General features: G+C 59.8%; 4 protein-coding genes across 5 annotated transcripts; 3 read left to right on the forward strand and 1 right to left on the reverse strand.

The window, feature by feature from the left end:
- The first annotated feature begins 75 nt into the window (after positions 1–75).
- Positions 76–8,112, forward strand: ALAD (aminolevulinate dehydratase). The gene is made up of 12 exons (XM_062616078.1): positions 76–154; positions 3,029–3,164; positions 3,338–3,388; positions 4,100–4,196; positions 4,556–4,691; positions 5,147–5,230; positions 5,444–5,532; positions 6,116–6,171; positions 6,812–6,899; positions 7,493–7,579; positions 7,746–7,875; positions 7,951–8,112. The coding sequence occupies exons 2-12, from the start codon at positions 3,052–3,054 to the stop codon at positions 8,028–8,030; spliced, it is 1,011 nt and encodes a 336-aa protein (XP_062472062.1). The 5' UTR covers positions 76–154; positions 3,029–3,051; the 3' UTR covers positions 8,031–8,112.
- Positions 8,113–8,327: 215 nt separating this feature from the next.
- On the forward strand, positions 8,328–9,317 carry HDHD3 (haloacid dehalogenase like hydrolase domain containing 3). Its single transcript, XM_062616080.1, has one exon. The coding sequence runs from the start codon at positions 8,521–8,523 to the stop codon at positions 9,235–9,237; it is 717 nt and encodes a 238-aa protein (XP_062472064.1). The 5' UTR covers positions 8,328–8,520; the 3' UTR covers positions 9,238–9,317.
- A 399-nt stretch (positions 9,318–9,716) lies between these two features.
- Positions 9,717–18,150, reverse strand: BSPRY (B-box and SPRY domain containing). The gene is made up of 6 exons (XM_062616077.1): positions 18,032–18,150; positions 17,522–17,620; positions 17,166–17,396; positions 15,657–15,682; positions 14,227–14,351; positions 9,717–10,991 (listed from the first exon to the last, which is right to left on the reverse strand). The coding sequence occupies exons 1-6, from the start codon at positions 18,086–18,088 to the stop codon at positions 10,465–10,467; spliced, it is 1,065 nt and encodes a 354-aa protein (XP_062472061.1). The 5' UTR covers positions 18,089–18,150; the 3' UTR covers positions 9,717–10,464.
- Positions 18,151–18,236: 86 nt separating this feature from the next.
- On the forward strand, positions 18,237–26,535 carry WDR31 (WD repeat domain 31). 2 transcript variants are annotated; one of them, XM_062616016.1, is made up of 10 exons: positions 18,237–18,301; positions 20,712–20,845; positions 21,596–21,725; positions 22,095–22,169; positions 23,093–23,237; positions 23,326–23,426; positions 23,834–23,901; positions 24,666–24,807; positions 25,395–25,557; positions 26,156–26,535. In XM_062616016.1, the coding sequence occupies exons 2-10, from the start codon at positions 20,799–20,801 to the stop codon at positions 26,314–26,316; spliced, it is 1,032 nt and encodes a 343-aa protein (XP_062472000.1). In that variant the 5' UTR covers positions 18,237–18,301; positions 20,712–20,798; the 3' UTR covers positions 26,317–26,535. The 2 variants fall into 2 exon arrangements, with proteins under 2 accessions (XP_062472000.1, XP_062471998.1); XM_062616014.1 differs by lacking the exons at positions 18,237–18,301; positions 20,712–20,845 and having other exon boundaries at positions 21,699–21,725; positions 22,354–23,237.
- The last annotated feature ends 102 nt before the right edge of the window (positions 26,536–26,637 follow it).

Consider the following 26,637-nt stretch of genomic DNA (forward strand, 5'->3'; position numbering starts at 1 on the left):
CGCCTCCAAGTCCTTTCCCGCGCTATTTCGCGCGAGACTTCCCGCCACACCCCCGCACTGATGGGGCGTGTCTATGCTAACCAGGGGGCGGGATTATGCAAATCGAGAGAAGGAGCTGAGAGACTCCTACGGACAGGGCAGGACGCGTTGGCTGGTGAGTGCCTGCGACCGGGACCGGGACGGGGACGGGGACCGGGGGCACCGGAGCCGGGGCGAATGCCGCTCCTCTGATGCCCCCGGTCCCCGAGCCCGTCTTCTTATAGGCCTGCTCTGAGGCCGGAGATCGGGATAAGTCGAGGGGTAGGGCCCGGCCGGGCAAGGAGACGCCGCTTGGGTGCAGGCGGCAAGGACAGCGCTCGGTAGCGCAGTAAGGGCAGAACGGGTTCTGCTCGGTAAAGCACGGAGCAGCGTGTGATGGTGCGGTGTAATTGCAGATCCACTGAGCACTGAGTATCTGCAGCACTTGAGGTAGATGTTGTGAAGGGAAGGATGAGGGCCGGAGCAGCTCTGCTCTGGAGCCAGGCTGAGAGAGCTGGGCTGGGGCAGCCTGGAGAAGAGAAGGCTCCTGAAGGGGAGACCTGAGAGCAGCTCCAGTGCCTGAAGGGGCTACAAGAAATCTGGAGAGGGGCTTTGAACAAGGGCCTTCAGAGAGAGGCCAAGGGGTATGGCTTTAAGCTGCCAGAGGGGAGATTGAGATGAGCTCTTAGGCAGAAGCTCTTCCCTGTGAGGGTGCTGAGGCGCTGGCACAGGGTGCCCAGAGAAGCTGTGGCTGCCCCATCCCTGGCAGTGTTCAAGGCCAGGTTGGACACAGGGGCTTGGAGCAAGCTGCTCTAGGGGAAGGTGTCCCTGCCCGTGGCAGGGGTTGGAACTGGATGAGCTTTAAGGTCCCTTCCAATCCAAACCATACTGTGACTCCATGGTGCAGTGTCCCCTTATCGCAGCACTCTTGTAGCCCTTACTCTGCATCTCCCCTGGCCTTCCCCGTGCATCACACAGAGGCTGTAAGACCCCGGTGCCCTCATGCAGGCGGGTGCTCTGGCTGGGCAGGGGGACTCTGCAGCTCCACGTGGGGCTGGTGAGGAGCCCCCGGTGCCCCCAGCTCGCAGCAGACAGGGCTGTGCTGGGCCCACCCCCCTGGCTGTTATCTCTGCTCTGCAATTCAGCCCTGTCCCCGTCCCCTCCTTGCCCGGCGAGGGCAGCCTCTGAGCTGGGGCCTCTATCTGCCCTGCACAGAGTCAGGTGCCTCTGGTTCCACCCTGCCCCTTCCTCCTGGGGATTAACTGTTAAAAGCATTTTTAGGATTCTCGAGGTGGGTTTTGCTCACTGAGCCCTTTGTTCTCCACTCGTCCCAGCCTGGAGCCCGGCCACTGCACTGGAGCTGCCAACTGCAGTTCAGGCGAGGGCTGGCCCCTTCCCTGTGAGTAAGGGCAGAGCAGCAGCTTTCCAAGGGCTAAAAATGACTTGCCAAGCGATGCTGTGACTCTGCCAGCTGGTCTGCAACGCCCCCCAAGCACCATCCAACTTCTTCATAAGGTGTTTATGTAGGTGTGAGCCTGTAGGTAACCGAGAGGTGCCTTTTGCCCATCCCCAAGCAGAAACGAGAGACTCAGGTCAGGCCCTGGACTTGACACGATGCCCCATATTACCAGTGCCCTCTGCCTGTGGTGCTTTGCTACAGACTGAGAACCTGGCTCACCGTTGCAGTATCTTGAGCGTGTGAATGCCTCAGATTAAAGGTTTTCCTGCAGGATGGAGCCATCTCCTGCACAGCCCCGGTGCTCCCTGGTGCCGTGGGTGCTGCTGTAAAGCGTTCGCCCTGGGCTGTATCTGTTCCCTGGAAGCGGGTCCATGAGGTTTTATTGCTTGGGGAATCCCTCCAGGGGTGGGACTGGGGACCCCAGGGCTGCTCCAAGCCAGTCCCTGTCCTCGTGTCCCCTCTCAGGGCAGCCCCCCCTGCCATGGGGAACTAGGGGAGGAATCCGCTCGCTCCTTCAGAAGTCTCCAGCTCTCAGAACAATCTGGTCTCCAGCAGGGACTTGGCTCTTGTCTCCCGGGACACCCTGCGCAGGCGCCTGCGGGATGCAGCCTTGTGAGAGCAGCCAGACTGAGTCCTTGGAGCTGCTTGTACAAACAGGCTGCAGCCCAGGTTGGGGTTCCCAGGGCCCAAACAGCAGCTTCTGCTGTGCTGCAGCCAAACAGCCCTTCCATCGCTCATCCACCACACCACACAGTGGTGAGAGTTTAGCTCTAGGGGGAATTTAAATCTTAGCGGTCTCATCAGAGACTTGTTACCAGATCTGCTACAGAAGAAGAAAGCATTGCTACAGGAGAAGTTCCAGCATTAACACAGCTAACACTTCATTTCTGTGCATCAAGTAATTCTTCTTTGCAACCTCTGCAATCAGTTTGCCCAACTCCCTGGTGTTCCTCACCCTCACTTGCTGCAGCAAGTGGCCACTGGAGCTCTGGAGCTGTGGGGTTTAAAGCCCTGGAGTCTTCAGGGTGATCCCATGCAGCTCTCCCATCCAGTGCCTGTACTGTTCTGTAACTGCAGCCATAAATACATTGTGCTACATAGAGCAGCTCTTCACTGTATACAAATCTGTTATCAAACAACTTACACAGCATTAAGCAAAAGTGAAGTGAATTCAGCAAAGACCATCTCACTGATAGAAAACTGTTACAGCTGTAGCAGCCAAACCAAAGGAAGCCTGAGGAGGGTTCTGCTGTGGGGGGACACTGGTGGTTGTGAACTGGTGGTTTCATACACAGAACTAGGGGGTTTCATGGGGAGGAATCAGCATCATCCCTGTTTATGTGACTGCTGCTGGGGGTCCTGCAGCACCCACCAGCAGGGCTGGGATGGAGCTGGCTGGGATGCAGCTCATGCTCTCTGTGTGTGCCCAGTGAGGGACAGGGATGGTCCTGCCATGGCTGCCTGGATCTGAGCCCCCTCCTCACATGGACCAACAGTAGCAGCTTCCCAGGGCACCACCGGTCACCAACCTGCTGGCTTCTGGTGTTTCAGAGCCTCCTTCCACAGCATCCACGATGCAGGCAGATTCCCTTCTCCACAGCGGCTACTTCCACCCTGTGCTGCGCTCCTGGCAGTGTACAACCACCACCTTCGATGCCTCTAACCTCATCTACCCCATTTTTGTCACGTGAGTGAGCCCTGGCTCTCTGGGTTAGGGATGGACCACGCTCAGGGTGTCCGGTTTAGGTGCTCCCTGAGCTCTTAGATAGGTTCAGGTTCCCCATGGAGCGGTCAAGCCTGGGATGGGGGTCAAATCCTCACACCGAGTCTTCACGTCTCTGTCCCATCCACCTCCTGCAGTGACAGCCCTGATGCAGTGGAGCCGATCCCCAGCCTCCCTGGACAAGCCAGGTAAGAGTCCAGCCCTGCTGAGCTGCATGAGAGTCACTGCCGTGCTCCATGCCAAAGCAGGGTTGATGCATGGCCTGAGATGAGCATGAGCCAGGAGCGATGCTTCCAACCCTCTGTGGTCCCTGCCTTGGGGACCCTCAGCATCAGCCAGGGCAGGAGCACTCATCCATCATATTGGAGTGCTGGGAAAGTACCAGTACTGGCAGGGATAGTGCCAGGCTCCCACAATGTCCCAGAGCACTCGCACATTGTGTGGGCTCAGCATGCAGGGAAATTGGAAATGGGGTTTCCAGCAGCAGCTGGAAAACCTGTGCAAGTACATGGGCTCTGGTCCTGCACGAGATCCTGCTGGACTGGCAGCTCCTGTCTTCATCTACTGCTGCATCAGCAGGGTTGTGGTCACAGAGCCCCCAGGAGGTGTTCCTATGGGGAGGTGGGCTGGATCTGCCACAGGGACACCACGATAAGGGGTCCAAGGACAGGGCATGCTTGGCCTTTCAGAGCAGAGAGTGTCCATGCGGGGTAGATAATGTTCCTGTACTCCCAGATAAGGTCCTGGGTTGTTCCTCACAGTGTTCAGGCAACGTGTCCCCTGTATCTCCAGTTGCTGCTTGCTGTGGATGCTGGGTCGCTCCCAGTCCAGCACCCAAGGCACAACCAGCTCACCCATGGAGCGGGTGCCTGGCAGCCCCTTCCCTTTGCTCTTCTCAGGTATGGAGTCAACAAGCTGGAGGGGATGCTGCGTCCCCTCGTTGAGGACGGTCTGAAGTGTGTGCTCATCTTCAGGGTGCCCAGCAAGGTCCACAAGGTCAGTGTGCAGGGTGGTGACAGGGGGTAACCACAGGGGTGTGGGAGGGCAGAGTGGGGCCAGGGAGGTTCTGCTGATCAAAGAGGAGGAGCTCAGGGTCTCTGGCCTTGCTTGCACCTCACCCAGTAGAGCAGGATGGGGATGGGAGACTGTAGTGAAAGCTCTTGCAGGTGGGCTTGAGACCTGCACTGGCTGCTCAGAGGCCCAACTCCATCACCCTTTTCTATGGCTGGTGCTCACACTGCCCGGTGTGACAGGGTCTCAGGGTTCAGAAATGGGTCCCTGGGCACAGCCTCTGCCATGGAGGAGTGGGTGGGAAGCCCTGGGCTGCGCATGCTGAGGCATTTCTGTCCTCCCAGGATGAGGAGGGCTCTGCTGCTGATGCAGAGGACACTCCTGCCATCCAGGCCATCAAGAAGATCCGCTCCACCTTCCCAGAGCTGCTGATTGCCTGCGATGTCTGCTTGTGCCCTTACACCTCCCATGGGCACTGCGGTGAGCACGCAGCCTGGGTCCTGCGCTGCTCCTCGGGCATTATCCTGGCACTGGCAATCTCGGGGGGGGGGGGAGTCATTTCCTACTGAGGAGCTCCGTGTGCTAGTGAGGTCTGACCAGCCCCTGCACCAGGACTGGGCTCCCCAGTACTGGTGCAGTTGAGCCTGGGAGACATCTCCTAGGTGTTGACAGCAGGGTGGGAGGCACGGGTGCTTGAGGCAGCCACTCTGGCCATCTGAGTCTGTCTGAGCACCCATCTGTGTCCTCCATCTCCATCTTCCCTTCCCCAGAGCACTCGTGGTTGTTGGTCTCCTGGTCCTTATCCATCTCCCTTGACACACTCCCTGCTGTTGCTCTGAATATCCTCATAGCTTGTCCCCAGAGCCATCTCCTTCCCTAGAGATGGAAGCAGGAGGGCCCGTCCAGCCCCTGTGTAACCCGGCTTTGTCTCGCAGGCATCCTGCGCGAGGACGGCACCATCCAGAACGAGCTGAGCTGCCAGCGCCTGGCACAAGTGGCGCTGGCCTATGCCAAAGCAGGTGAGGGTCCCCTGCAGCGGTACCCAGGCTCAGACCTGTCCCCTCTCCCTTTCAGCTGGACACAAAGCAAATGGGGCCTGGCTCCAGCTGGGAAGGATTTGTTCCAAGATGGGGGAGCTGCAGGCAGCCGGGACCCCCTCAGCACTGGGGTCTCCTGCTCCTTGTACAGGCAAAGCCAAAGCCTCAGGCACTCCTGTGTCTGTTTCCCTGCAGGCTGCCACATCGTTGCCCCCTCAGATATGATGGACGGGCGCATTGCAGCCGTGAAGGCAGCGCTGATCTCCAATGACCTGGGCAACAAGGTGAGCTCAGGATCTGCATGAGCCAGAGGCAGGAGTGATGGTCACAGGGAGCCTGTGCCACCACGGGACCTGGAAGAGCAGTGGGGGAAGCAAACCCCTGCCTTGCCCAGGATGTAGGGACAGGCCAAGGGGAATGGCTTTAATCTGCCAGAGGGGAGACTGAGATGAGCTCTTAGGCAGAAGCTCTTCCCTGTGAGGGTGCTGAGGCGCTGGCACAGGGTGCCCAGAGAAGCTGTGGCTGCCCCATCCCTGGCAGTGTTCAAGGCCAGGTTGGACACAGGGGCTTGGAGCAAGCTGCTCTAGTGGAAGGTGTCCCTGCCCATGGCAGGGGTTGGAGCTGGAGGAGCTTTAAGGTCCCTTCCAACCCAAACCACTCTTATTCCATGTGCCACAGGCATTTCCCTGTCCGTGTGAGCACAGGAGGGGAATGTCCTTGACTGGATGTGGGGACGCTGAGGTGCCAGGGCTCTGGCATGGAAAGGTGGATGTGTTATAGATCAGCCATGGCAGGGAATCGCTTCTGCCCTGTTGCTGGGATGCAGCACCCTCCTTCTGGCCCTCACAGCTCCGCTCTCCTCTGCAGGTCTCGGTGATGAGCTACAGCGCCAAGTTTGCTTCGTGCTTCTACGGTCCCTTCAGGTGGGTCTGTCCCTCAGCCGGGAGCTGCATTCCCAGGCACTTGTTTGGGAAGGGGGCTTGGTCAGAGCCTGGGACCATTCTGGTCACTTTGGAGCACACTCCTCCTGCTTCCCAATGGGAAAGAGTGATAAATGTACCTTGCCCAGGAGAGGCAGGCCGGGGGGAAGATCAGGGGTGGGACAGAGACCACCTTGGTCACTTGCTTGTCCAGGGCATTGGTGGCAATGCAGGTACATAGGGAGCTGCCAGAAGCAGTGAGGAGGGCAGTTACAGGAGCTGGTGTTGCCCCAAAGGGTGGCTTCAGGGACAAGCTCAGCTTGGTCAGCTGGTAGACCTTGTCCCAAGAACAGCCTGACCCTGGTGGGGCATCCCTGAGGAACCTGCCTTGGAAAAGAGCAAAAGGAAAACATCTGACACGATTTCACCCCATCTGGGCATGGGGAGGGCAGTGGGTGCTGAAGCACAGCTCAGCCTGGCCTGTTGTACCTCCCCAAGTGATCCTGGGGCACAAAGGTGCGTCAGGAGACACCCCTCAGGTGACTGACCTGGTCTGTGCTCATGTTTCTGAAGCTGTATGAGGTGGGAGGCAGGGGGAGCGGTGCTGGTCCTTCATCCCCTGCCCTGCCTCGCCTCTCACCAGGGATGCTGCTCTATCCAAACCTGCCTTTGGGGACAGGCGATGCTACCAGCTGCCGCCGGGTGCCAGGGGCCTGGCCATGCGTGCTGTGGTGAGTGAGGGGGTGAGCGGGGCTGGGGCTGTGGGGACCAGAACACCCTCCTGTGGGGTGACAATTCCTCAGCAGGGCTTGGGGAGAGCAAGGTCAGGGCTCTTGGGAGTCAAAAGGGAGCAGGAGGCAGCAAAATGGCCACGGGTCTTCCCCTTCAACAAGCAAGAGAAATGAGGCCCATCACCCTGCAGAGCTGGTGCCCAGCGCAGGCCCGAGGACTGGGCTAGGAGCTGTGGAGTTGGTGATCCCATACCCTGCTGTGGCTTGGGCTGTTGGGTCATGGATCCCAGCCTGGTTTGTGTTGGAAGGGACCTTAAGGCTCATCCAGCTCCAACCCCTGCCACGGGCAGGGACACCTTCCACTAGAGCAGCTTGCTCCAAGCCCCTGTGTCCAACCTGGCCTTGAGCACTGCCAGGGATGGGGCAGCCACAGAGCCATTGCCTCCCCCAGCACCGGGTGTCTGGCGGGGGGGGAGTGGGGGAAGCTTTGCCTCCCCCATCACAGCCCCTCTGGGGGCTCTTGTGGGTGAAAGCATGGACCTGCTGGAACGTTCTTGTACCCGAGCTGCTGGGGTTGTGCGTTCCCCTCACAGGACCGGGACGTGCGGGAGGGAGCCGACATGCTGATGGTGAAGCCAGGGATGCCCTACCTGGACCTTGTGAGGGACGTCAAGGCTCGAGTAAGCTCCCGCAGCCGGGGAGGGCGCTGGGTGTCCCCAGGGGGGTGAAGGTGTGCGGTGGGGAGGGCCGGTTGGGACCTGTCACTGCGGGCCTCACGTTGGGGCTGGTGCTGCCGTGTGAGGGGGGGGCAGCGGACACGAGGCCTGAGCCCGCCGCTCCCCGCAGCACCCCACGCACCCGCTGGCCGTGTACCACGTCTCGGGGGAGTTCGCCATGCTGTGGCACGGGGCCCAGGCCGGTGCCTTCACCCTGGAGGCCGCGGTCCGGGAGGCGGTCACGGCCTTCAGGCGCGCAGGTGAGACAGAGCCCTCGCCCCGGGCCCGGGCCGCTGCCGCCGCGGGGCCGCTCCACCCGCCCGCTCTCTCCGCAGGAGCCGACGCCATCATCACCTACTTCACCCCGCAGCTGCTGCGCTGGCTGCGGGAGGAGGCGGCGGCGGGGCGGGCCTGAGCCGGGCCGAGCTTCCGGGGCGGGCAGCGGCGCTTCCGCGGCAGAGGTGGGTGCGGGACGGGGCTGCCGCTGGGTCCCGGTGGCGCCTGGGCCCCTGCGAGCAGTGGCGGCCGCCCTGTTCCTCCCCTGCCCAGCTCCGGTACGGCCCCGCGGAGCCCTCGCACCCGGCCCCGGTACGGCCCCGCGGAGCCCTCGCACCCAGCCCCGGTACAGCCCCGCGGAGCCCTCGCACCCGGCCCCGCTGCGGCACCCACGGTGTGGGGCGTTCAGCGCCCGCCCTGGGACACCTTGCACCGCGGGCCTGCGAGCGGGGCGCCCCCCCCCCGGCAGTGTCCGTGACCCTGAGCCCTCCCGAGGGACGCGGGTGTGATGCGGGCCAGGGGCCGGTTCCCGCACTCCTGCGACAGTGACCGGCGTGAGCCTGCACCGCCCCCGGCTCTGCCCTCCCCGTTGCCCCGGGTCTCCCGCGGCGCCGAGCTGCGCTGAGGCCATGCTGCGGCTCCGCTTGCTGACGTGGGACGTGAAGGACACGCTGCTGCGGCTGCGGCAGCCCCTGGGGCACAGCTACGCGGCCGAGGCCCGGGCTCACGGCGTGCGGGTGCAGCCGGAGGCGCTCAGCCGCTCCTTCCGGGAGGCGTACGGGGCCCATGGCCGGCGCTTCCCCAACTACGGGCAGGGCCAGGGGCTGAGCTCCCGGCAGTGGTGGGTCGATGTTGTCAAACAGACCTTCAGGCTCTCGGGCGTGCAGGACGAGAGCGTCCTCACGGCCATGGCCGAGAAGCTCTACCGCGACTACTGCAGCGCCCGCAACTGGGAGCCGCTGCCGGGCGCCAGCGAGACCCTGAGCCAGTGCCGCCGGCGCGGCTTCCGCATGGGGGTCGTGTCCAACTTCGACAACCGGCTGGAAAGCATCCTCTGCCAGTGCGAGCTGCGGCACCACTTCGACTTCGTGCTCACGTCCGAAGCCGCGGGCTGCGCCAAGCCGGACGCGAGGATCTTCGAGCAGGCGCTGCGGCTCGGCGGGGTCTTGCCCCGGCAGGCAGCTCACGTCGGGGATGACTACAGCCGGGACTACAGGGCAGCGCGGGCCGTGGGCATGCACAGCTTCCTGCTCCGGGCTGCGGGGCAGGGCGAGGAGCCGGAGGTGCCTCCAGAGCACGTCCTGCCAACGCTGAGCCACCTCCTGCCTCTGATTGAGAAGGAGTAGCTGAGTGCAGGGGAGAGCCGGTGCTGCTGAGCCGTGAACTGGCCCCAGCGTGGGGTTTCTTGCTGCTGGTTGGGCAGGGAGCAGTGCTGTCTGTGGACGGGAGAGGGGTCCTGCAATAAAGCGTACCTGACACTAAGGATTGCTGCTGCTGCTGCTTTTATAGCTCTCAAACACTGGGCAAGGTGAGCGGTGGTATCTGTGCCTCACAGCCGGGGCCTGGGTCAAGCTGCGTTCCACAGGCTCCTTCTGGCAGGAGGGATGGAAGCAGCCTTTGAGGTTTATGCCTTCGCAGTCACACTGGGGAGAGGCTCCAGCAGCCCCCGGTTGGTCTGTCGCAGGTTGGTCTGTCCATGCAGGGCACCCACACGCAGTCCTGATCACCTCAGTGTACCCCAGACTGACCACCTCACCACCCCCACCACCCTCTTCCCAACAGTGGCTGTGGGCCTCCTGCTGCCAGCAAAACAGAAGTTGGGCAATTTCACTTCATTTAATGTACTGCCAATTAAACTGTACCAATTTGGGCACTGAGTAATAAAGATGTCAAATTTCATACAGGGAAGCACCTTTCCTACCCTTCTCCCTTGGCTCAACTTCAGCCCAGCACCTCTCCTTCCTCCGGGCCTAACATCAGCTCCCTGGGGTTTTGCCACATTACACTGAACCCTCAAACTGTTGGCAAGGTAAGGAGCAGCTCAGGTGGGGTTTGTGCTCTCCTTGCTGCTTCCTCCCCTGCTCTGACATGGGCTCCTCCATGGACCACAGCCCCTTGGGGTGCCCCTGCCGTGGCATAGGTCCACACAGGTGACAGCCCCCTGCCCTGTCCCTGCTCCTCCCAAAGCATGTCACCAGCTGGGTCCCACTGATGTCCCTTTCCATGTTCCTCCTCCCTTCTGTTCCTCCAAACACATGTCCAGAGCTGTCAAATCAAGCAGGAAACATTCCCTATTTCTGCTTTATGAAGCCCACCATCAGGCAGGGAGCTGCCTTTGGTCAGAGAGGAATTAACAGAACAAAGAGCCAGGCATCACCCTGACCCCTTGCCCTGGCAGACAGGGTGGGTGATCCTCCCGGAGGAGGGAAAAGCTGCTGTCAAACACATGGAGAAAACGTAGTCTGAAGGCAGGTCCTGTGTGGTCTTTTTCCCACAAAGGTACTGTATAGTGCATATACAGTCACTGTACATACAATTGTGTATTCGCCCCCTCAGTGAGCACAATGCTGCGCTCACTGGACAAGCGAGATGCTCTCGTGTGCCACAGCGAAGACAGGGTACAGAGGCTCTGTGAAGGTCTCCCTATGGGAGAAGAGGATGGTGCAGGAATCTGGGTCGTAAAAGAACACCTCCCCTCCTGCCAAGTCAAGGAGGACCCCGATCTCTGCCGGAGCCTTGAGCAGCTCCACAGCCTGCAGGCGCCCGGCGTGCAGGAACCTGAACTCCCTGTCGTAGCGCGAGAAGACCCAGGAGGCAGCGTTGAAGCCCAGGCGGGCTTCGTTGGCAGAGCCCTTCCGTGGCAGGGAGCTGTAGCAAACCCCCAGCTTGTAGGCACAGCTCTTGTCCACGCTGATCCTCCATGCACAGACTCCCGACTGGAAACCTGCAGTAGCCAAAGCGTTGGGCCAGTGGTCAAACCGCTCGGGGCTGTCCAAGTCCACCTTTGCTTTCTTGGGGCTGAAGGTCAGCGTTTTCTTGTCCTCCGACAGGCTGAGATGGGGGCTGAGTGTTTTCTCATCGATGTGAATCTCCTGTGAGCCTGCAAGAGGAGCCACACTGTGAGCACCGGCTCAGTGGCCACCACCTGAACCACCGGAAGAAGTCCCAGCCCTCAGAAACACAATCACAAACAACCTCCCCTCGCACATCATTCCTGAGAAACCCATCTGTCCCCCCGGGGTGACACAGGGCCAGGACAGCAGCTCCCGACAGCTTCCCCTCTCGAAGCAGACTCAACAAAGCCCAGACTTTACCTGGCACCTCTCCCTCCTTGCACTACAAGTGCTACCGAGTCAGAGATCACAGAATCAGAGTGGTTTGGGCTGAAGGGACCTTAAAGCTCCTCCAGCTCCAACCCCTGCCACGGGCAGGGACCCCTTTCCACTAGAGCAGCTTGCTCCAAGCCCCTGTGTCCAACCTGGCCTTGAACACTGCCAGGGATGGGGCAGCCACAGCTTCTCCGGGCACCCTGTGCCAGCGCCTCAGCATCCACACAGTAAGTGATTTCTTCCTAATGTCTGATCTAAATCAGCCTTTTCAGTTTGAATCCCACATTGTCTTATCACTACTTGCCCTTGTCCAAAGCCCCTCTCCAGGTTTCCTGTAGCCCCTTTAGGCACTGGAGCTGCTCTAAGGTCTGCCCAGAGCCTTCTCTTCTCCAGGCTGAACAAACACTGCTCATCTTACTCTGTCCCATGCCCAGATCCCCACAAATCAGAACTCCACGGGTTTGGCTCATCCCACTTTTGGGAGCGACCCAAACCTCAGCTCCCCTGTCCCTTCCCACCCCCACTGTGGGTGCGCAGGACCTGACTTCTCCTCTAGCCCGGGTGAGTCAGGAGCCTGCCCAAGGAGGGAGGGCTCTTTGCAGAAATCCTGCAGAGCTGGAAATACAGGAACGAGGAGGAATGGAGAGGGCTGGGCAGGGAAATCCCTTGCCTCCTATAAAGCCCAAGTTATTTGTGAACCGAGCGTGTTGGGAACAGTGGAGGGAGGAAGCACCGGGCATTAGAGATGAGCACGACCGTGATTTGGTTTTGCTGTGAATGAAGGTGCTGCCCTTGCACCACAGCACAAACCCAGTGAGCTGCAGCACAGGGCGAGAGCCAGGCTGGCTGCAGGACACTGGCACCCACCAGGGCTCTGCACCACTGCAAACCCATGGGTGAGAGCACCCAGCACTGCTCACCCTGCATGAAACCCCTCAGCAGATCGTGTGTGAGTCCTGAATAACTACACGAGTGTCTCCCACCTCTGTAAATCCAAGAGATGAGGCCAATACCCACCTGACTCACCTGCTCCCAGGGGACAGAGTTTCTACCTGTGGGAGCCCCTCCTTGCCCTGCCTTCCTCTGCCCTCACTGCACCCATTTTATGTCTTAAACTGCCAAGGAAACAAGGCTGGAGCAGGTGAGTCATTTGCCAGCAAGAGCTGTACCATATCATAGATTCCCAGCCTGGTTTGGGTTGGAAGGGACCACCTTCCACTGGAGCAGCTTGCTCCAAGCCCCTGTGTCCAACCTGCCCTTGAACACTGCCAGGGATGGGGCAGCCACAGCTTCTCTGGGCACCCTGTGCCAGCGCCTCAGCACCCTCACAGGGAAGAGCTTCTGCCTAAGAGCTCATCTCAGTCTCCCCTCTGGCAGGTTAAAGCCATTCCCCTTGGCCTGTCCCTGCAGGCCTTTGTGAACCCCAAACCTAAGCAACACAGAAGCCTGGATGCCAAGTGAAGACATCAAAGGAATCGTGTTTATTTTTGAGTGTGAAGTGAAGGCTGTTTCCTGCTGGCCTGCAGGTTTTTGAGAGGCTACAGCACAAGCCCTCAAGGCCAGGACTTTCCTGTTTCCAAGCAAAAAACCGAGACTGATGCCTGTTTAGCTGTCTCTGGAAGGAGGGACCACCATGTGAAACACAACATTACTGTCTCTGGAAGAAAGCTAGGACCATCACAGTTAATAATCTCTAAGGCTAGGTCCTGGGTGCACTACGGACTAATGAGGTATGCAAGGATATGGCAGGCATCCTCGGCATGCAGTAATGGCACATCAAATGCAACAACAGACAAAAACGCACCCAACTAAAGCCAAACAGAACGAACTGTGTGTGAAGTGCACCACTACAAAAGAATGCCTGAGAGCCATTCCATTTCATAGGGAGGCTATGGGGAGAGGAATCCAACAATAAAAACCTGTGAAAACAAAGAGAATCACTGAAAGGTTTCCTGCTTGACTCGAGATGTTCCAAGCACAAGAGTCTGCACAACTGCCAGCACTCAGACACCAAGAGGGAAATTAATCCCAAAGGAAGAGCTAGACCACGGTTTGCAGTAGAAGAAATGAATGATGATGGTGTTTGGTCCTGAAGCTAACACACAAAACCACAAGAGCAATGAAAGCCAGAAGTGCACACCTTTGAGAAGGACCTGGAAACAGGGAAAACTGGAAACAGGCAACACTGGAAACTGCTCACCAGCATCAAAAGTGAGATGAGCCAAAATGAGACGTTCATGCAGAAGCTTTGAAAGGTCACCCCCGGGCCTGCTCACCAGGCAGCAAACAGGACAAATGTTCTCTGGCTGTGAAGGATGGTGCCACCTTTGAGGAACAAAGGAAGCAATTGAAATGCTCTAACGGTGGCCTGAAAGCAGGAGCAAAAGCAAACGTTTCCCACCCAGCCACTGGAGCAGAGCACAGCTGGAAGCAAACCTTCATCCCTGCTCAACACAGCCAACACCAGCCTGGTAAAACCTGCCCAGAGCACAAACACCTCCCATGGAACCTCTGTACAGCAAGAGCTGAACAAACCTCTGGGGGTGCGGAGCCACAGCCTCACCTTAGGATCAGAAAGCTACTGCATTCCCTCCCTTCTCACTCCAGCAGGTCAGTGTCTCACAGACACCACATGGGTTTCACCTCTTTTAAAATCACCAGCAGGCCAATGCTGGACACAGTGAAGAACTTCTGTGACAGATTCCTACAGCAGCACCAGCTTCAGTGCTGAGGGCAACCCAGGGAACAGCAAAAGAAATCAAGTGGGGCTAAGCCACAGAGCTGATACAAGGCACAATCCTGCCAAAGCCCAGCTCTCCTCCTAGCCGAAACCAGCTGCTTGCAGCCCCTATCCCCCCTCCCCAACCACTGCTGCCTCCCTGGCTGGAGGCTCCAAACAACTGGCAGGGGCTGGGCAGGACACAGCATCAGGGTGTTTCTTTGGGCACAGTGTGAACGGGTGTACAGGAATGCCCAGGGAGTGTGGGACCTGCAGGAGACACTGACCTGTGACGCAGCAGAGAACAGCAGAGGCCCACAGTCGATGCAGCAGTGGACTCTGAACACACGTCTGGTTAAAGTTTAACTTCAGGGACTCCTGTGGCTCTAAGATTCCCTCTGCCACCTCTGTCCTAGCAAGGGAAAAGTATTTTGAAAGACAATGACTTATTGACCAGAGCTGGGAGGTGTTTATAGAGATCACCAGAGGTTATGGCAGAAATGTGAGCTGGAGCAGTTGCAAGAGGAGCACAGAGCAACTACAGCAGGAATTCCTAGACAAGCTCTTATCATAAGTGGTAGTTTCGGTTGGCTTCAATTACAGCCCCTTCTGAAAGGACTTCAGTGTTTTAAGTACAATCCCAGCAGCCGGAGCCAACAGCCTCCTCAATCCCTGACACAGAGCAAAAGCATCTGAGAGCAGGCATTCAGGTACAAGAGGAGCACAATGAAGAGGCTGCTGGGAGAGAGTCAATTCGCCCTGCACCAACAAAGGCTGGCTCAGAGCAGGGGGGATGCAACAAGAACAACTCCAGATTTCACAGAGCATAGCCAGGAGATGCTGGGCTCCCATGGCCTGCAGCACGCACAACTCATGGCTGCTAGTAAAGGCTCTGGCACAGGCTGGGGCACATTTCCCGCTCTCCATAGGTAGGGTCCAGGCAAAAATACCCCTGAAAGTCCTCTGGGCAGCAAAGTCCAGCCAGTGCCAGGCAGCAGCCTTGTAGCAGCCCCAGAAATCAATGCCTGTAAAATGCAGCCACCACACTGCCTTCTCAGGCAAGGGCAGCACCGTGCTACTGGTGATGACTGTTAGAAATCACAGAATCCCAGCCTGGTTTGGGTTGGAAGGGACCTTAAAGCTCCTCCAGCTCCAACCCCTGCCACGGGCAGGGACACCTTCCACTAGAGCAGCTTGCTCCAAGCCCCATCCAACCTGGCCTTGGAATGCTGACATCAGCCCTTGGTTCACCCCTCAGGGCATCCTGCCTCTCAGGGAAGGAGGCAGCACAGGTCTGGGCACGCTGCTGCTCTGGGCAATGCGGTGCCAGCAGCAACCCCAGGCATGGAGCACTCCAGCTCTGGGGATGGACCATCCCATCTGCTGCCATGAGGCCAGGGTCAGGCATGCTCCATCTCCCTGTGAGCCCCGTGGAATTTTGTGGGGAGCTGGAGAAGGTCCCCGATAAGCAAGAGCCAGTGCATCCAAAAAGACATTGTGCATACAGTGCTTCTAGGTGCCAGACACCTCTGTCTCTAGCAGCATGTGAAGCAGAGACAAGAGGGATCTCTATTGTGTGTCCTTGAACCCCACAAGAGCAGCATGAGGGAGGAAAGAGGGGTGTCACCAGCTGCAAGGGCATGCTGCTCACAGTGGGAGCCAAGGGGTGCAGGCAAGCTTGGAGCAGGGAAAGGACCGGGAGCAGTCAGGTACTAACCTCTCGAAGATCTCTTGTTCCGCATGCTGGGGACAAGGAGAGAAAGAATCATCACAGCAGCAATGCCCATAGATAAAACCCCAAACCCAGGCTGGGCACTGCAAACCCAGGCAGCACTGTTCTCCTTCCTGAGCCACAGAAACCACTCCTCAGCGCTTGCCATGGGGAGCAGGGGGAACCAGCACCCATTTTCTCCTGCTGCAGCACTTTCCCCTCCCTGACTCAGGACTCAGCCAGCTCTAATTCCACACCCTCTGATAGGCACCAGCCTGTCTGCATCTGACAGATGCACTGCACCCTGCCTTGCCCAGAGCATGAGAACCCCAGCCCTGAGGTCCCCCTGTCCCTTATCCCATCAGGGCACGCTGCAGGAACACCCTGTGCTTGCAGCAAACACCCCCCCAAAGCTGTCAGTGAGGGGTGAAGCTGTGGAGGACCCGAGTCAAGAGTCAACCAACCTCCTGGTCAGTCCCTCTTGTTTCTGCACCCGCTGGCAGTGGTGTGTTCTCAGGGTACAGCTCCATTGATAAAGTGCTAGGAGAACATTTGATCCCTGCTCAAATACGAGCTGCAGGGTGCCCTGCGTGCCTTTCACTGTCCTGCAGCATGACACATATCGATGCCTGACAGATGCAAGCACCAACACCAACATCCCAAGGTGGCAAATGTGTGAGCCCCACTTTCTCTCCACTACATGGCAAAAGGAGAAACTGAGGGTCTCCCTGTTCTCTCCCACAGGCATAGGATGGATCTTGCTTTCCACCCCCTGCTCTCCCCAGTGAGGCCGCAGCCCAACCAGCCAAGAGGCTGTGGCAGGACTGGAGCTGCATTCCCACCACAGGAGCAGCATCTGCCTTCTGCCCACAGGATCCAGCAGAGCTGCTGCCCCCCCTTCACGAGTTACACCTGACAAGCAGAGGCTGAGAGCAAGGCAGGAGGTGCATGCCTCCAAGGACTTGCCTCAGTAAAACGAGATCATTTAACAGCCAGAGGAGGAACTGAGCAAAGGGAAGCACTGGCTGCTCTGCGCAGTATCCCCAGCAGAGATGGGCCAGGCAACAGGGCAGGCTCTCAGGATGAGCTGCAGGTGCTCCCGAGGGTGAACTGAACAGAGCCCTAGAAAACTGGTGGCTCCATTAACCCAGAGCTGTCCTGGCTCTCCAGCCAAAGGGCATCTGAGGGCTGGCAGCTTCAAGCTTCAGGCTGGGAGACCTGAGCCTGGGTACTTCTGAACCTCACTGCAAGCAGAAGCAGCAGTGGGCAGAGCCGATGCTCTAGGACTACAGGGGCTTGAGCCAGGTGGAGGAGCCACTGGTTCCTAGCTTAAGGAACCAGGTGAAGGAGGTTCCTTGAGCTAGATCTGCAAACGTAGGTCCTGTCTGGCTCTGCCTCCCCTCCATGCTATCAGTGCAGCAGGCTGCCGAACACTGTATTTAAGACCCATCATTAAAAGCTTAGGTCACTGCTGGGCTGGCTGCGCTGTCCCTGGGTACAAGCAGCAGTACTCACCACCAGGCCCTGGTCATCCAGGCTGGTGATCATGTCCACCAGGTAGGTCCGGAGGGCAGCCAGCTTCTGCAGGGCCTCGCTCCAGTGCAGCCGCTGGGTCAGGATGCTCTGGTGCGCCCGCTCCTCCTCGGCGTGCACCCTCTCCAGCAGCCGCTGCTCCTCGTTCTCACACGCGTTCCCCACGAAGATCAGCCTCTGGATCACCCGCTCCCGCGCCACGCTGGCTGCGCTCTGCCGGGGCCAGGGGACACGAGCCCTGCTCAGCCCCGCCACCAGCACCGACGGCCCCTGCCGGCTCTGCCCGCGGCTGAGCCACCCCGCACCGAGCCCCGGCCCCAGGCACCCCCGGGACTCACCAGGACGCCCTGGTCCTTGGCCGGCAGCACCTCGTCCACGTGCCGGGCGATGGCAGCGCTCTGCAGCTGGAGCCGCTCGCACCGGTCCACGATCTTGTTCTGGAACACAACAGGGGGGCCGTCGGGTGACCCATCCCATAGCCCCCCATGGACCGCACCCTGCCGGGCTCCCCACAGGCGGCCCTCATTCCCCCTCACAGCCCCACACCTCAACAGGGACCCCCCGAGCTCACAGCCTGCCAGGAGGCACCCGTAGGAAGCCCCCATCCCCACAGGGACCCCTCACACGGTCCCGCACCACACCAAGACCTCCCCGGACGGCCCCAGACCCAGCCCCGCCCCACCTCAGGCAGCCCCGCACGCCCCGCGCTCCCCTGGGCACCGGGGAAAGGGCCCGGCCCGAGACTGAGGCATCCCCGGGGCAGGGTCCATGTCCCGGTCCCGGTCCCGGTCCCGATCCCGATCCCGATCCCGATCCCGATCCCGGTCTCGGTCTCCGCCGCCGCTCACCCTCAGCTCCGCCGCCCGCTCCGCCAGCGGCCGCGGCTCCCGGCCCCGCTGGGCCATCCTGCGGCCCCGCACCTGCCGCTGGGCGGCGACGGCCCCGCCCGGGCCTCGCGTACAGCCCCGCCCCGGCACGGCTCCGGTACGGTACCGGCACTGCACTGCACTGCACGGTACGGTAGGGTACGGCACTGCACTGCACGGTACGGCTGCCGAGGAGCCGGGCGGCGCGGACGGGACGGTTCGGGACAGACGTCGGGGCCCCGCCCGCTCCCGGTGAGTGCACGGCGGGAGCGGCCCCACAGGGCGGGTTCCGGGCCCGCGCTGGCTGCCCCAAGGCCTCGCCGTGGGGCCGGCCCGGCTGCAGGGACCCGCACGGTCCCCGTGCCCTTCCCAGGGGCTGCCCCGGCTGTAGCGACCTGGTCTGTGCCCACAGCTCACCCCCCAGGCTGCCCTCGTCCTGCTGTGGGGCTCCCCATGGACAGGGGCTCGGGATGCTCCCGTTAGCATCCACCGGGGCATCCCCGCTGTAGAGACCCAGGTCAGCACCGTCTGGGTACCCCCAGCTACAGAGACCTGCGTTGTTGCCATGGGTCCCTCTCGGCTATAGGGCTCCAGGTCATCACTGCGGGGCCAACCCAGCTGTAGGGTCCCACATCATCACCATGGGGTCACCCCCAGCTATAGGGCCTTGGGGCTGCCCCTGCATCCACCCCCTCTCCTGAGGGATGTTTAATACCCTGTGAAAACAGGGAGGAAGCTGCCGTGACTCCTGTGCTCACTGCTGTGGGTACGGTTGTTTCCCTATTCCATGGTTTGGATCCACAGCAGCGCCTCAGGCTGAGGCAGCAGCGCTGGTTATGCTTTAAATACACTGTAGTAAAACATGGGTTTGGTCTCTGAAGCAACGCACTGGAGGAAGGGAGGATGGGAGATCCTCCAGAGGGAAAATCAGCCTTCCAGAGGGGCAGCTTCGTACGGAGCAGCTGCTGCAGGGTCCCTGTGTTATCAGAGAGCTTTGTGATGGACCGGGCTCATGGAAAACGTGCAGGGAAGCCCCAGGTGAGCATCCTGCAGCTGCGGCTCTTGTTCAGGGCTCAGCAAAACCTGCGGTGGGCAGGGGGCACAGACAGACCCTGCTCGCTGCCGCTGGCAGCTCTGTGCCCTGGGGCACGGCTCTGGGCTGTCCTGCAGGCCAGGAGGCTTGCACTGAGCACACCCCTGAGGGCTGGCCGGGACACAGCAAGGACCGCGATTAAAACATCGGAATTTAGGTTTTAACCTGGAATCGCAATGTGCAGGAAAAACGACTTCCAAAAATTGCCTCAAGCTCAAGGCCCCTTCCAGCCCAAACCAGGCTGGGATTCTGTGATTCCAGTGTACTGAAGGGACTCAGATGCTTGGTCTGATGGGAAGCAGTGAATTGCTGATCTATCCCTGCTTCTTCTCAGCATCCACAGAACAAGCAAACGCAGGGGCAGGGCAGGTGGGGATTAGCGGGGTGTTACTGACTGCTAATCACAAAAGCTGCCAGGGTAAAATTAGACAGGGAATGGTTTGCAGAGCCCCGACCCCTCTGGCTCAGTGCTCCCAGGCTTTGCTGTTGATTTCCTTGCTGGAACAAGCAGCGGTCTTTCCTGTTCTGGTTTTTCTGAGCAGAACCCCACTGCCCCCGCAGTCAGGAGCACTGATGTGCCCCGGCTGCAGGCTATATCCCATTAGTGTGTCTGGAGCTCAGGAGAAGCCAATTACTGTCCATGGCGATTCACTGCCATTGAAACTGGCTTGTGCTCGGGCTGTGACCCGGGAGGATTAGAGGGAAGGTGCTGCCTCAGGCCCTGCTCTGACCAAGGCTCCTGCAGCTCATGGGGCCTGGCTGCTGTGATGCGTGTTGGGATGGGGCAGCCTGGCCTCACCTGAACAGCAAGGGGTTGTGTATTGAATGCATCTGCGTTGTCAAGATGGTCATGTCTACCCTGGACCTGGGGCTGGAGTTTGGAGGTGGGAAGACCACTCCAAGCTTCACATGAAGTCATAGAATAGTTAGGGCTGAAAAGGACCTTAAGATTATCAAGTTCCAACCCCCCTGCCATGGGCAGGGACACCTCACACTAAACCATGGCACCCAAGGCTCTGTCCAACCTGGCCTTGAGCACTGCCAGGGATGGAGCATTTGCAACATCCCTGGGCATCACAGAATCATAGAATGGTTTGGGTTGAAGGGACCTTAAAGATTATCCAGTCCCACCCCCTGCTTCTAGAGACCTTAGAGCAGCTCCAGTGCCTGAAGGGGCTGCAGGAAACCTGGAGAGGGGCTTGGGACAAGGGCCTGTAGGGACAGGCCAAGGGGAATGGCTTTAACCTGCCCGAGGGGAGACTGAGATGAGCTCTTAGGCAGAAGCTCTTCCCTGTGAGGGTGCTGAGGCGCTGGCACAGGGTGCCCAGAGAAGCTGTGGCTGCCCCATCCCTGGCAGTGTTCAAGGCCAGGTTGGACACAGGGGCTTGGAGCAAGCTGCTCTAGTGGAAGGTGTCCCTGCCCGTGGCAGGGGTTGGAGCTGGAGGAGCTTTAAGGTCCCTTCCAACACAAACCATGTGTGGTTCTGTGATTATCAGCAACTTCTCCTGTCTATGTAACAAGCAGAAACCTCTCTGGCTTCCTACTAATGCTTTGTCCCCTCACCCCCAGGCCATGTCCCAGCAGCATGTACCCAAGATGCTGATGTGATGCTTGTCACTGCTGGCCAGATCAGGAGCTGTGCTCATCAGCAGGGCTATGGGGAAACTGCAGAGCAAATTCAGCATCCACACCACCAAATACAGGTAAAGCAATGCCAGGTGATTGTGGCAGGGGTTGGAGCTGGATGAGCTTTAAGGCCCCTTCCAACACAAACCAGGCTGGGATTCTATGAAATAATCCCGTATGGCAGCAGGGTGTGTGATCCCTGCCTTGGCAGCAGCTGAGAGCCCAGGGTGGCAGCATGGGGGACTCCATGTGCTTGTCAAGGAGGGTGCTGGGTGTCAGAGCACAGCCGAGCTCAGAGCCAGGCTGGGGTCAGTGGAAGAGGAGGCTGGGGAGACAGGAATTCCTTCTTTGACCAGCACAGAGCAAACACCTAAATATTTGGCAGCTCTGGAGGTGGAATAGGTCTGTTCCATCCCACCCAGTCCAGGAGATGCATTTGTCCATTCACAGCTTCCCTTTTGCTCTCTAAAGGCAGATGTCGTTCCTCTCCAGCCCAGCCACAGATGCCACCTCAGTCTCACTGGGGCAGGGCACCTGAACCATGCCCAGAGAACCCTGCCTATGGCTGGAGCACCCTGACCATGCCCGGAGCACCCTGACCGTGCCCAGAGCACCCTGACCATGCCCGGAGCACCCTGACTGTGCCCAGAGCACCCTGACCATGCCTGGAGCACCCTGACTGTACTGAGAGCACCCTCACTGTGCCCAGAGCACCCTGACCATGCCTGGAGCACCCTGACTGTACTGAGAGCACCCTCACTGTGCCTGGAGCATCCTGACTGTGCCCAGAGCACCATCAGCTTCCGTCGCTGTCTCTGCCTGTGCAGGGCCGATGGCTCCACGGGAGAGGTGGGACATGCTCAAGCCGCTCCGCAGCGCAGCCCCGCACACAGCGATGCCGTCACCGCGGTGGCTGCTCTCAAACCAGACCTGTGCATGTCCGGAGCAAGGGACAAGGTGAGGCTCCCCCTGCCACAGCACAGCACGGTCACAGGTGGGAAGTGTATTGAGGGGCTGGGAAAATGGGGTTTGTGTGAGCTTTCAACATTCCCATGAGTGGTTCCAATTTGTCACTCCCTGAATTTAGGAACACGAGATGAGCTTAGAGCGAGGGCAGACACTGAACCCGGTTTTAGAAGCTCTGCAGAGCTCAAATCACATCAAATGCTCTCACCCAGGCTTGGAATCACTGTAGTGGCCCTTACAGTACCTGGCAGTGGATGGGCTCTACACACAGCTCAAACCAGAAGAACCAGGGCTCACCGTAGCAGGACCAGGGAGGTGTGTGTCCGTGCTCACGGCCTGCTCTCCTGTCCTGCCCCGCAGAGCGTGGCTGTCTGCAGCTGGAGGTCCGGGGCTGTGCTGCAGCGGTTCACAGGCCACCAGCGGGAGATCACCAAGGTGAGTGACTGGGCTGAGCTGGGGGTCTCCTGTGCTCCTACCGGTCAGAAACCCGGAGCCGGGAGTGATGGAGCAGTGGTTTGTCACCGGCAGAGAGCTCGTGGTGCTCCCTCAGAGAGAGGGACCGGGGTAGCAGGGTGTGCTAGGTCTTTCCCAAGGTCCCAACTGATACTTTGCTGTCCAGGGAAGTGGCATGGAGTGGTTGCATCTGGGCTAAACAGGGCTCCAGGAGGCTTGGACGTGCTCTCCCTGCCAAGAGACTACTTAGCAGCAGCTCAGGATGAATTCCTAGGTCAAGTTTTTGATCCAGAGATGCTGTTCTCTTGTAGCAGGCCTCATTCCACGAGACTCATCGTTATTCTTGGGTTTTATTCTTAATGGAGAGGGGCTTTGGCCAAGGGCCTGTAGGGCCAGGCCAAGGGGAATGGCTTTAACCTGCCCGAGGGGAGACTGAGATGAGCTCTTAGGCAGAAGCTCTTCCCTGTGAGGGTGCTGAGGCGCTGGCACAGGGTGCCCAGAGAAGCTGTGGCTGCCCCATCCCTGGCAGTGTTCAAGGCCAGGTTGGACACAGGGGCTTGAAGCAACTTGAGAGAATGGGGGTCCTGGGAGGCTGCTGCCTGATGCTCCCCACCATAACCTGCATGGTCACAGCAGGGGCTGCACTGGGGCTGAGCGGTTCCCCTGCTCCCACTGTGTCGGGGTTTGCCTGTGCCAGCATCCGGCAGAGCAGAAGGCAGCAGGAGGCTCAGCGTGAACAGTCGGGCACGTGCACATCAGCACGGGCAGAGCAGGGGTTGAAGGTCGGGCTCTCCCCAGTTGTGTCTCTGCACATCTCAGGCTCTGCCGCGGCCGCAGCAGGGTGGTGCTGGCCCTGCTGGGCTGGCGGCCAGGCCACGCGGCTTCTCCCATCTTGTCCCTTCCAGGTCGCCTCAGCCCCTGACTCCAGCAGAGTCTTCAGCGCATCCCGGGACAAGACAGCGATGATGTGGGAGCTCCAGGGGGCCCCGGGACCAAGCCAGCGCTTCGCAGCGCATGACCTGGTTGTGACGGGCCTGGCCGCGAGCCGGGGTGAGGGACACCGGGCTCCCGTTCCCCAGGGATTTCTTGGCAAGCTCTCCCGCTGTCGCTGTCGATGCGAACGAACGTGTGCTTGCAGATGCCGCCCAGCTGTGCACGGGCTCTCGGGACAACGCCGTGTGCACGTGGGACACGGAGACCGGGCGGTGTCTGCGCAGAGCCGTCACCCGCAGGAACCTGGTAGGAGCCGCTGGTTCCTTGCGCCCCGTCACAGCGCCCGGGTGCCGGTTTCTCACGTGAAGCCGTGCGTGGTGCGTTTGCTCTGAGCTTGGTGCTTCGGGACAGCCCTGAGGCGCTGCTCAGGTGGCAGCTGGGGAGGGCAGGGCTGCAGGGTGGTTACTGCGTTCTCCAGGCAACAGCAAAGCACAGAGGTGCTGAGAGCCACACAGCAGCTGATGAATGCTGTGAGTGGGAGCTGTTTGGAGCACATCAGGGGAGGGGTTGGTGGGAAGCAAGAAGAAACTTCCCGTTTTCTGCTCAGAGCCCAGCACGAGGAGGAGAGGAGGTGGCCTTGGTGGCTCAGTGTCTGCAGGACAGCAGCCTGGGCTGCACAGGGCTGCTTTCTGCTCACCCTTTCCTTCCCGCAGGTCACACATCTGTGCTGGGTGCCTGGGGAGCCTTATGTCATCCAGACCTCAGAGGATAAAACAGTCAGGTAAATGAGAGTCCCACAGTGCCTAAAGGGGGGACAAGAGACCTGGAGAGGGGCTTTGGACAAGGGCCTGTAGGGCCAGGCCAAGGGGAATGGCTTTAACCTGCCAGAGGGGAGACTGAGATGAGCTCTTAGGCAGAAGCTCTTCCCTGGGAGGGTGCTGAGGCGCTGGCACAGGGTGCCCAGAGAAGCTGTGGCTGCCCCATCCCTGGCAGTGTTCAAGGCCAGGTTGGACACAGGGGCTTGGAGCAAGCTGCTCTAGTGGAAGGTGTTCCTGGCCGTGGCAGGGGTTGGAGCTGGAGGAGCTTTAAGGTCCTTTCCAACCCAAACCAGGCTGGGATTCTGTTACAATATGGAATTCTACCCGTGGCCACACAGCCTGGGGTGCACAGGGATTATGGAAAATCCCAGAGCACAAAGGGCTGTTTCTGTTGTGGTTTGTCCTGACCACCCGGCCTCCTGTGCTCTGCTGGGGTGGACAGAAGCCACCTCCCAGCTCACCTGGGAGCAAAGCTAGGAGAGGGAGCCTGGTGGCTGTAAGCAGCACTGGTGGTGACTGGGTAAAAAGGAGAATTCATAAAGAAGAAATCTCAGCAGAGCTCCAGTGGCTGGAGCTGGAGCCTGAATGGGTGCAGGGAGAGCTTTGGGGGTTTGGCTTGCTGGGGGAAGGAGAGGGACAGCAGCGAGGGTAGCGCAGGGGGGATGGAGGGACACCCGTCATGGCAATGATGCATCAGAGTCCCCCTTCCTCTCCCGGTTCCTCCGAGGCTGTGGGACCTGCGGCAGCTGGAGGTGGCTCACAGCTTCCCCGCCAAGCAGCACATCCAGACCTGCTGCGACGTGAGCCCCGACGGGCGGCTCTGCCTGAGCACCAGCAGCGGCACCGCGGGCGAGGGCTGCGAGGCCACGGTGAGTGAGACCCAGCCCCGCAGTGCGAGCGGGGCGGCACGGCAGGCACCTGCCTGCCCGGGGGTTCGCGTTCCCGTGCCCATGGCACGCAGCAGAGGGCAGCAGGCTGCCGCTCCAAGCACCTGCTTGCTCCGCTGCTTAGGATCTTCCTGCGTGTCCCTTTGGCGAGCCTGGTGCTCGGGGGGTACCTGAGCAGCTGCTTTTGGTTAAAGCCCTGGATTTTGTTCCATGGCGTTGAGGAGCACGAGGCTCGCACAGGAAGCCCGTCAGGAACCCTCGTGCTGGAGGCATTTCCAAACCGTGCAGGGTCCCAGCCCTGTGTGTGAGCATCGGGAGGGTGAGACCTGTGGGTGTGATTCTCACTATTACAATGAAGACAGCTCAGGACCTTCTTGGCAAAGTATCTGAAACATCGTGACTGTGCGTGCTTGAGTGCAGCCTTTCCAGGGTATCCTTCAGTAATGAATGTCGAATGTTCCATCCCCATTATCCACCCCAATTACAGTCCAAAGTCTGCCATAGTGGTGCCATGTCCTTGAAACGATGCTTGTGGGCATCCAGCTCTGACCTCTGCCTGTGCCCTGCAGCTGTGGGACCTGCGGCAGACGAGGAGCCACCTGTGTGAGTACAAAGGGCACTTCCAGACCACGACCTCGGGCGTTTTCCTGCCGTGGGGCCCCACGCTCGCCCCCAGCATCGCCACGGCCTCGCTTGACAGCACCGTGAAGGTCTGGGACCGAGACACTGCAGGTAGGGCAGGGCCCTGCCCGCCCCGTGCCCCACTCTGGGTAACAGAGCTCCTGCTTGGTTTCTGTCTCCCAGTGCTGATGGGCACGGTGAAGCCTCAGATCTCTAAGTTTTCCTCTAATCCAGCTGCAGGGCAGGGTGGAGCTGCCCCAGAGCAGCCCCAGGGGCTTCTGCTTGTCCCCCAGCCAAGGAAATGGGAAATGACTTCTCTTTCCCGTTTGGGGCTTATCAAAACCACACGCTGCGTTGCACAGCACGTAGGAAAGGTTCTTCTGGAGTATAAGCAATTTGGGAGAAAAAGGGATGTTGGGAACGTGTCCACAGAGCCCTGCAGCTCTGCCCAGTGGGGCCGTCTGTCCAATCCATCCCTGCCTCCTCTCCAGGGAAGGGGCAGAGCCTGACCTCAGCCTTCATTCCTGTTCACTGGCCACTGCCCGACTGGGCAACACAGACCCACCGTGGGGCTTAGACATGGAGAGTCCCTCGTTCAAAGGGCACATCCCAATGTGGGGATGCAGGAGAGGGCCAGAGACAGAGCAGAGGAGGTGGGAGGTTGGTGTGGTTGTGTCTCACCTCCGCGACGTCTCTGTTCCCTCCTCAGCCTGCCTGGCCACGCTGTACCTGGATGGAGCAGGACCGTTGTCCTCGCTGGCTGCCTGTGACAGCTCCACGCTGCTCTGTGCCACTTCCAGCTCGGGGATCCACGTCCTGCGGCTGCGTGAGGGTGCGGAGCCAGTGCTGGAGGAGGTGGGGGTGTTCTGACCACAGCCTTTCCAGCAGAGAGCAGGTGGCTCCCCAAGCACCACTCTGCGCCTGCAGAGCTGCCACGTGTGATCAGCGGGGATAGGACCCAAGGGTTTCAGCTTGTGGGTGGGGAAGGCACTGGAGCTGCCTGGAACAGCCACGCCATGGATGCGATCAGGCCAAGGTCTTGTTCCTGAGGGAGCCTCGTGTGTTACTGACAAACCTCCCGCCAGGCAGCTCCCCAAGGAGCCAGGGGCAGCATCAGGGGTGCCAGGTCAGCCTGAGCTCAGCTGCTCTTGGAAGGGGGTAAGTCACCATGAGAGGTGGTGGTCTACAACC

Source organism: Pezoporus occidentalis, unplaced genomic scaffold, assembly GCF_034315485.1.
Source record: "Pezoporus occidentalis ecotype Australia unplaced genomic scaffold, CSIRO_AGI_Poc_V1 ctg187, whole genome shotgun sequence".
NCBI classification, from domain to species: domain Eukaryota; kingdom Metazoa; phylum Chordata; class Aves; order Psittaciformes; family Psittacidae; genus Pezoporus; species Pezoporus occidentalis.

Coding starts and splice junctions, on each gene's coding strand:
- ALAD (XM_062616078.1), top strand. CDS start 3,052: ATGCAGGCAGATTCCCTTCTCCACAGCGGCTACTTCCACCCTGTGCTG. Junction 4,197..4,555: donor TGCCCAGCAAGGTCCACAAG/GTCAGTGTGCAG, acceptor CTGTCCTCCCAG/GATGAGGAGGGCTCTGCTGC. Junction 4,692..5,146: donor CACCTCCCATGGGCACTGCG/GTGAGCACGCAG, acceptor TTTGTCTCGCAG/GCATCCTGCGCGAGGACGGC.
- HDHD3 (XM_062616080.1), top strand. CDS start 8,521: ATGCTGCGGCTCCGCTTGCTGACGTGGGACGTGAAGGACACGCTGCTG.
- BSPRY (XM_062616077.1), bottom strand. CDS start 18,088: ATGGCCCAGCGGGGCCGGGAGCCGCGGCCGCTGGCGGAGCGGGCGGCG. Junction 17,397..17,521: donor CCAAGGACCAGGGCGTCCTG/GTGAGTCCCGGG, acceptor TGGCCCCGGCAG/AGCGCAGCCAGCGTGGCGCG. Junction 15,683..17,165: donor TGGATGACCAGGGCCTGGTG/GTGAGTACTGCT, acceptor CCTTGTCCCCAG/CATGCGGAACAAGAGATCTT.
- WDR31 (XM_062616014.1), top strand. CDS start 22,763: ATGGGGGTCCTGGGAGGCTGCTGCCTGATGCTCCCCACCATAACCTGC. Junction 23,238..23,325: donor GGGCCTGGCCGCGAGCCGGG/GTGAGGGACACC, acceptor GTGTGCTTGCAG/ATGCCGCCCAGCTGTGCACG. Junction 25,558..26,155: donor CTGGGACCGAGACACTGCAG/GTAGGGCAGGGC, acceptor TTCCCTCCTCAG/CCTGCCTGGCCACGCTGTAC.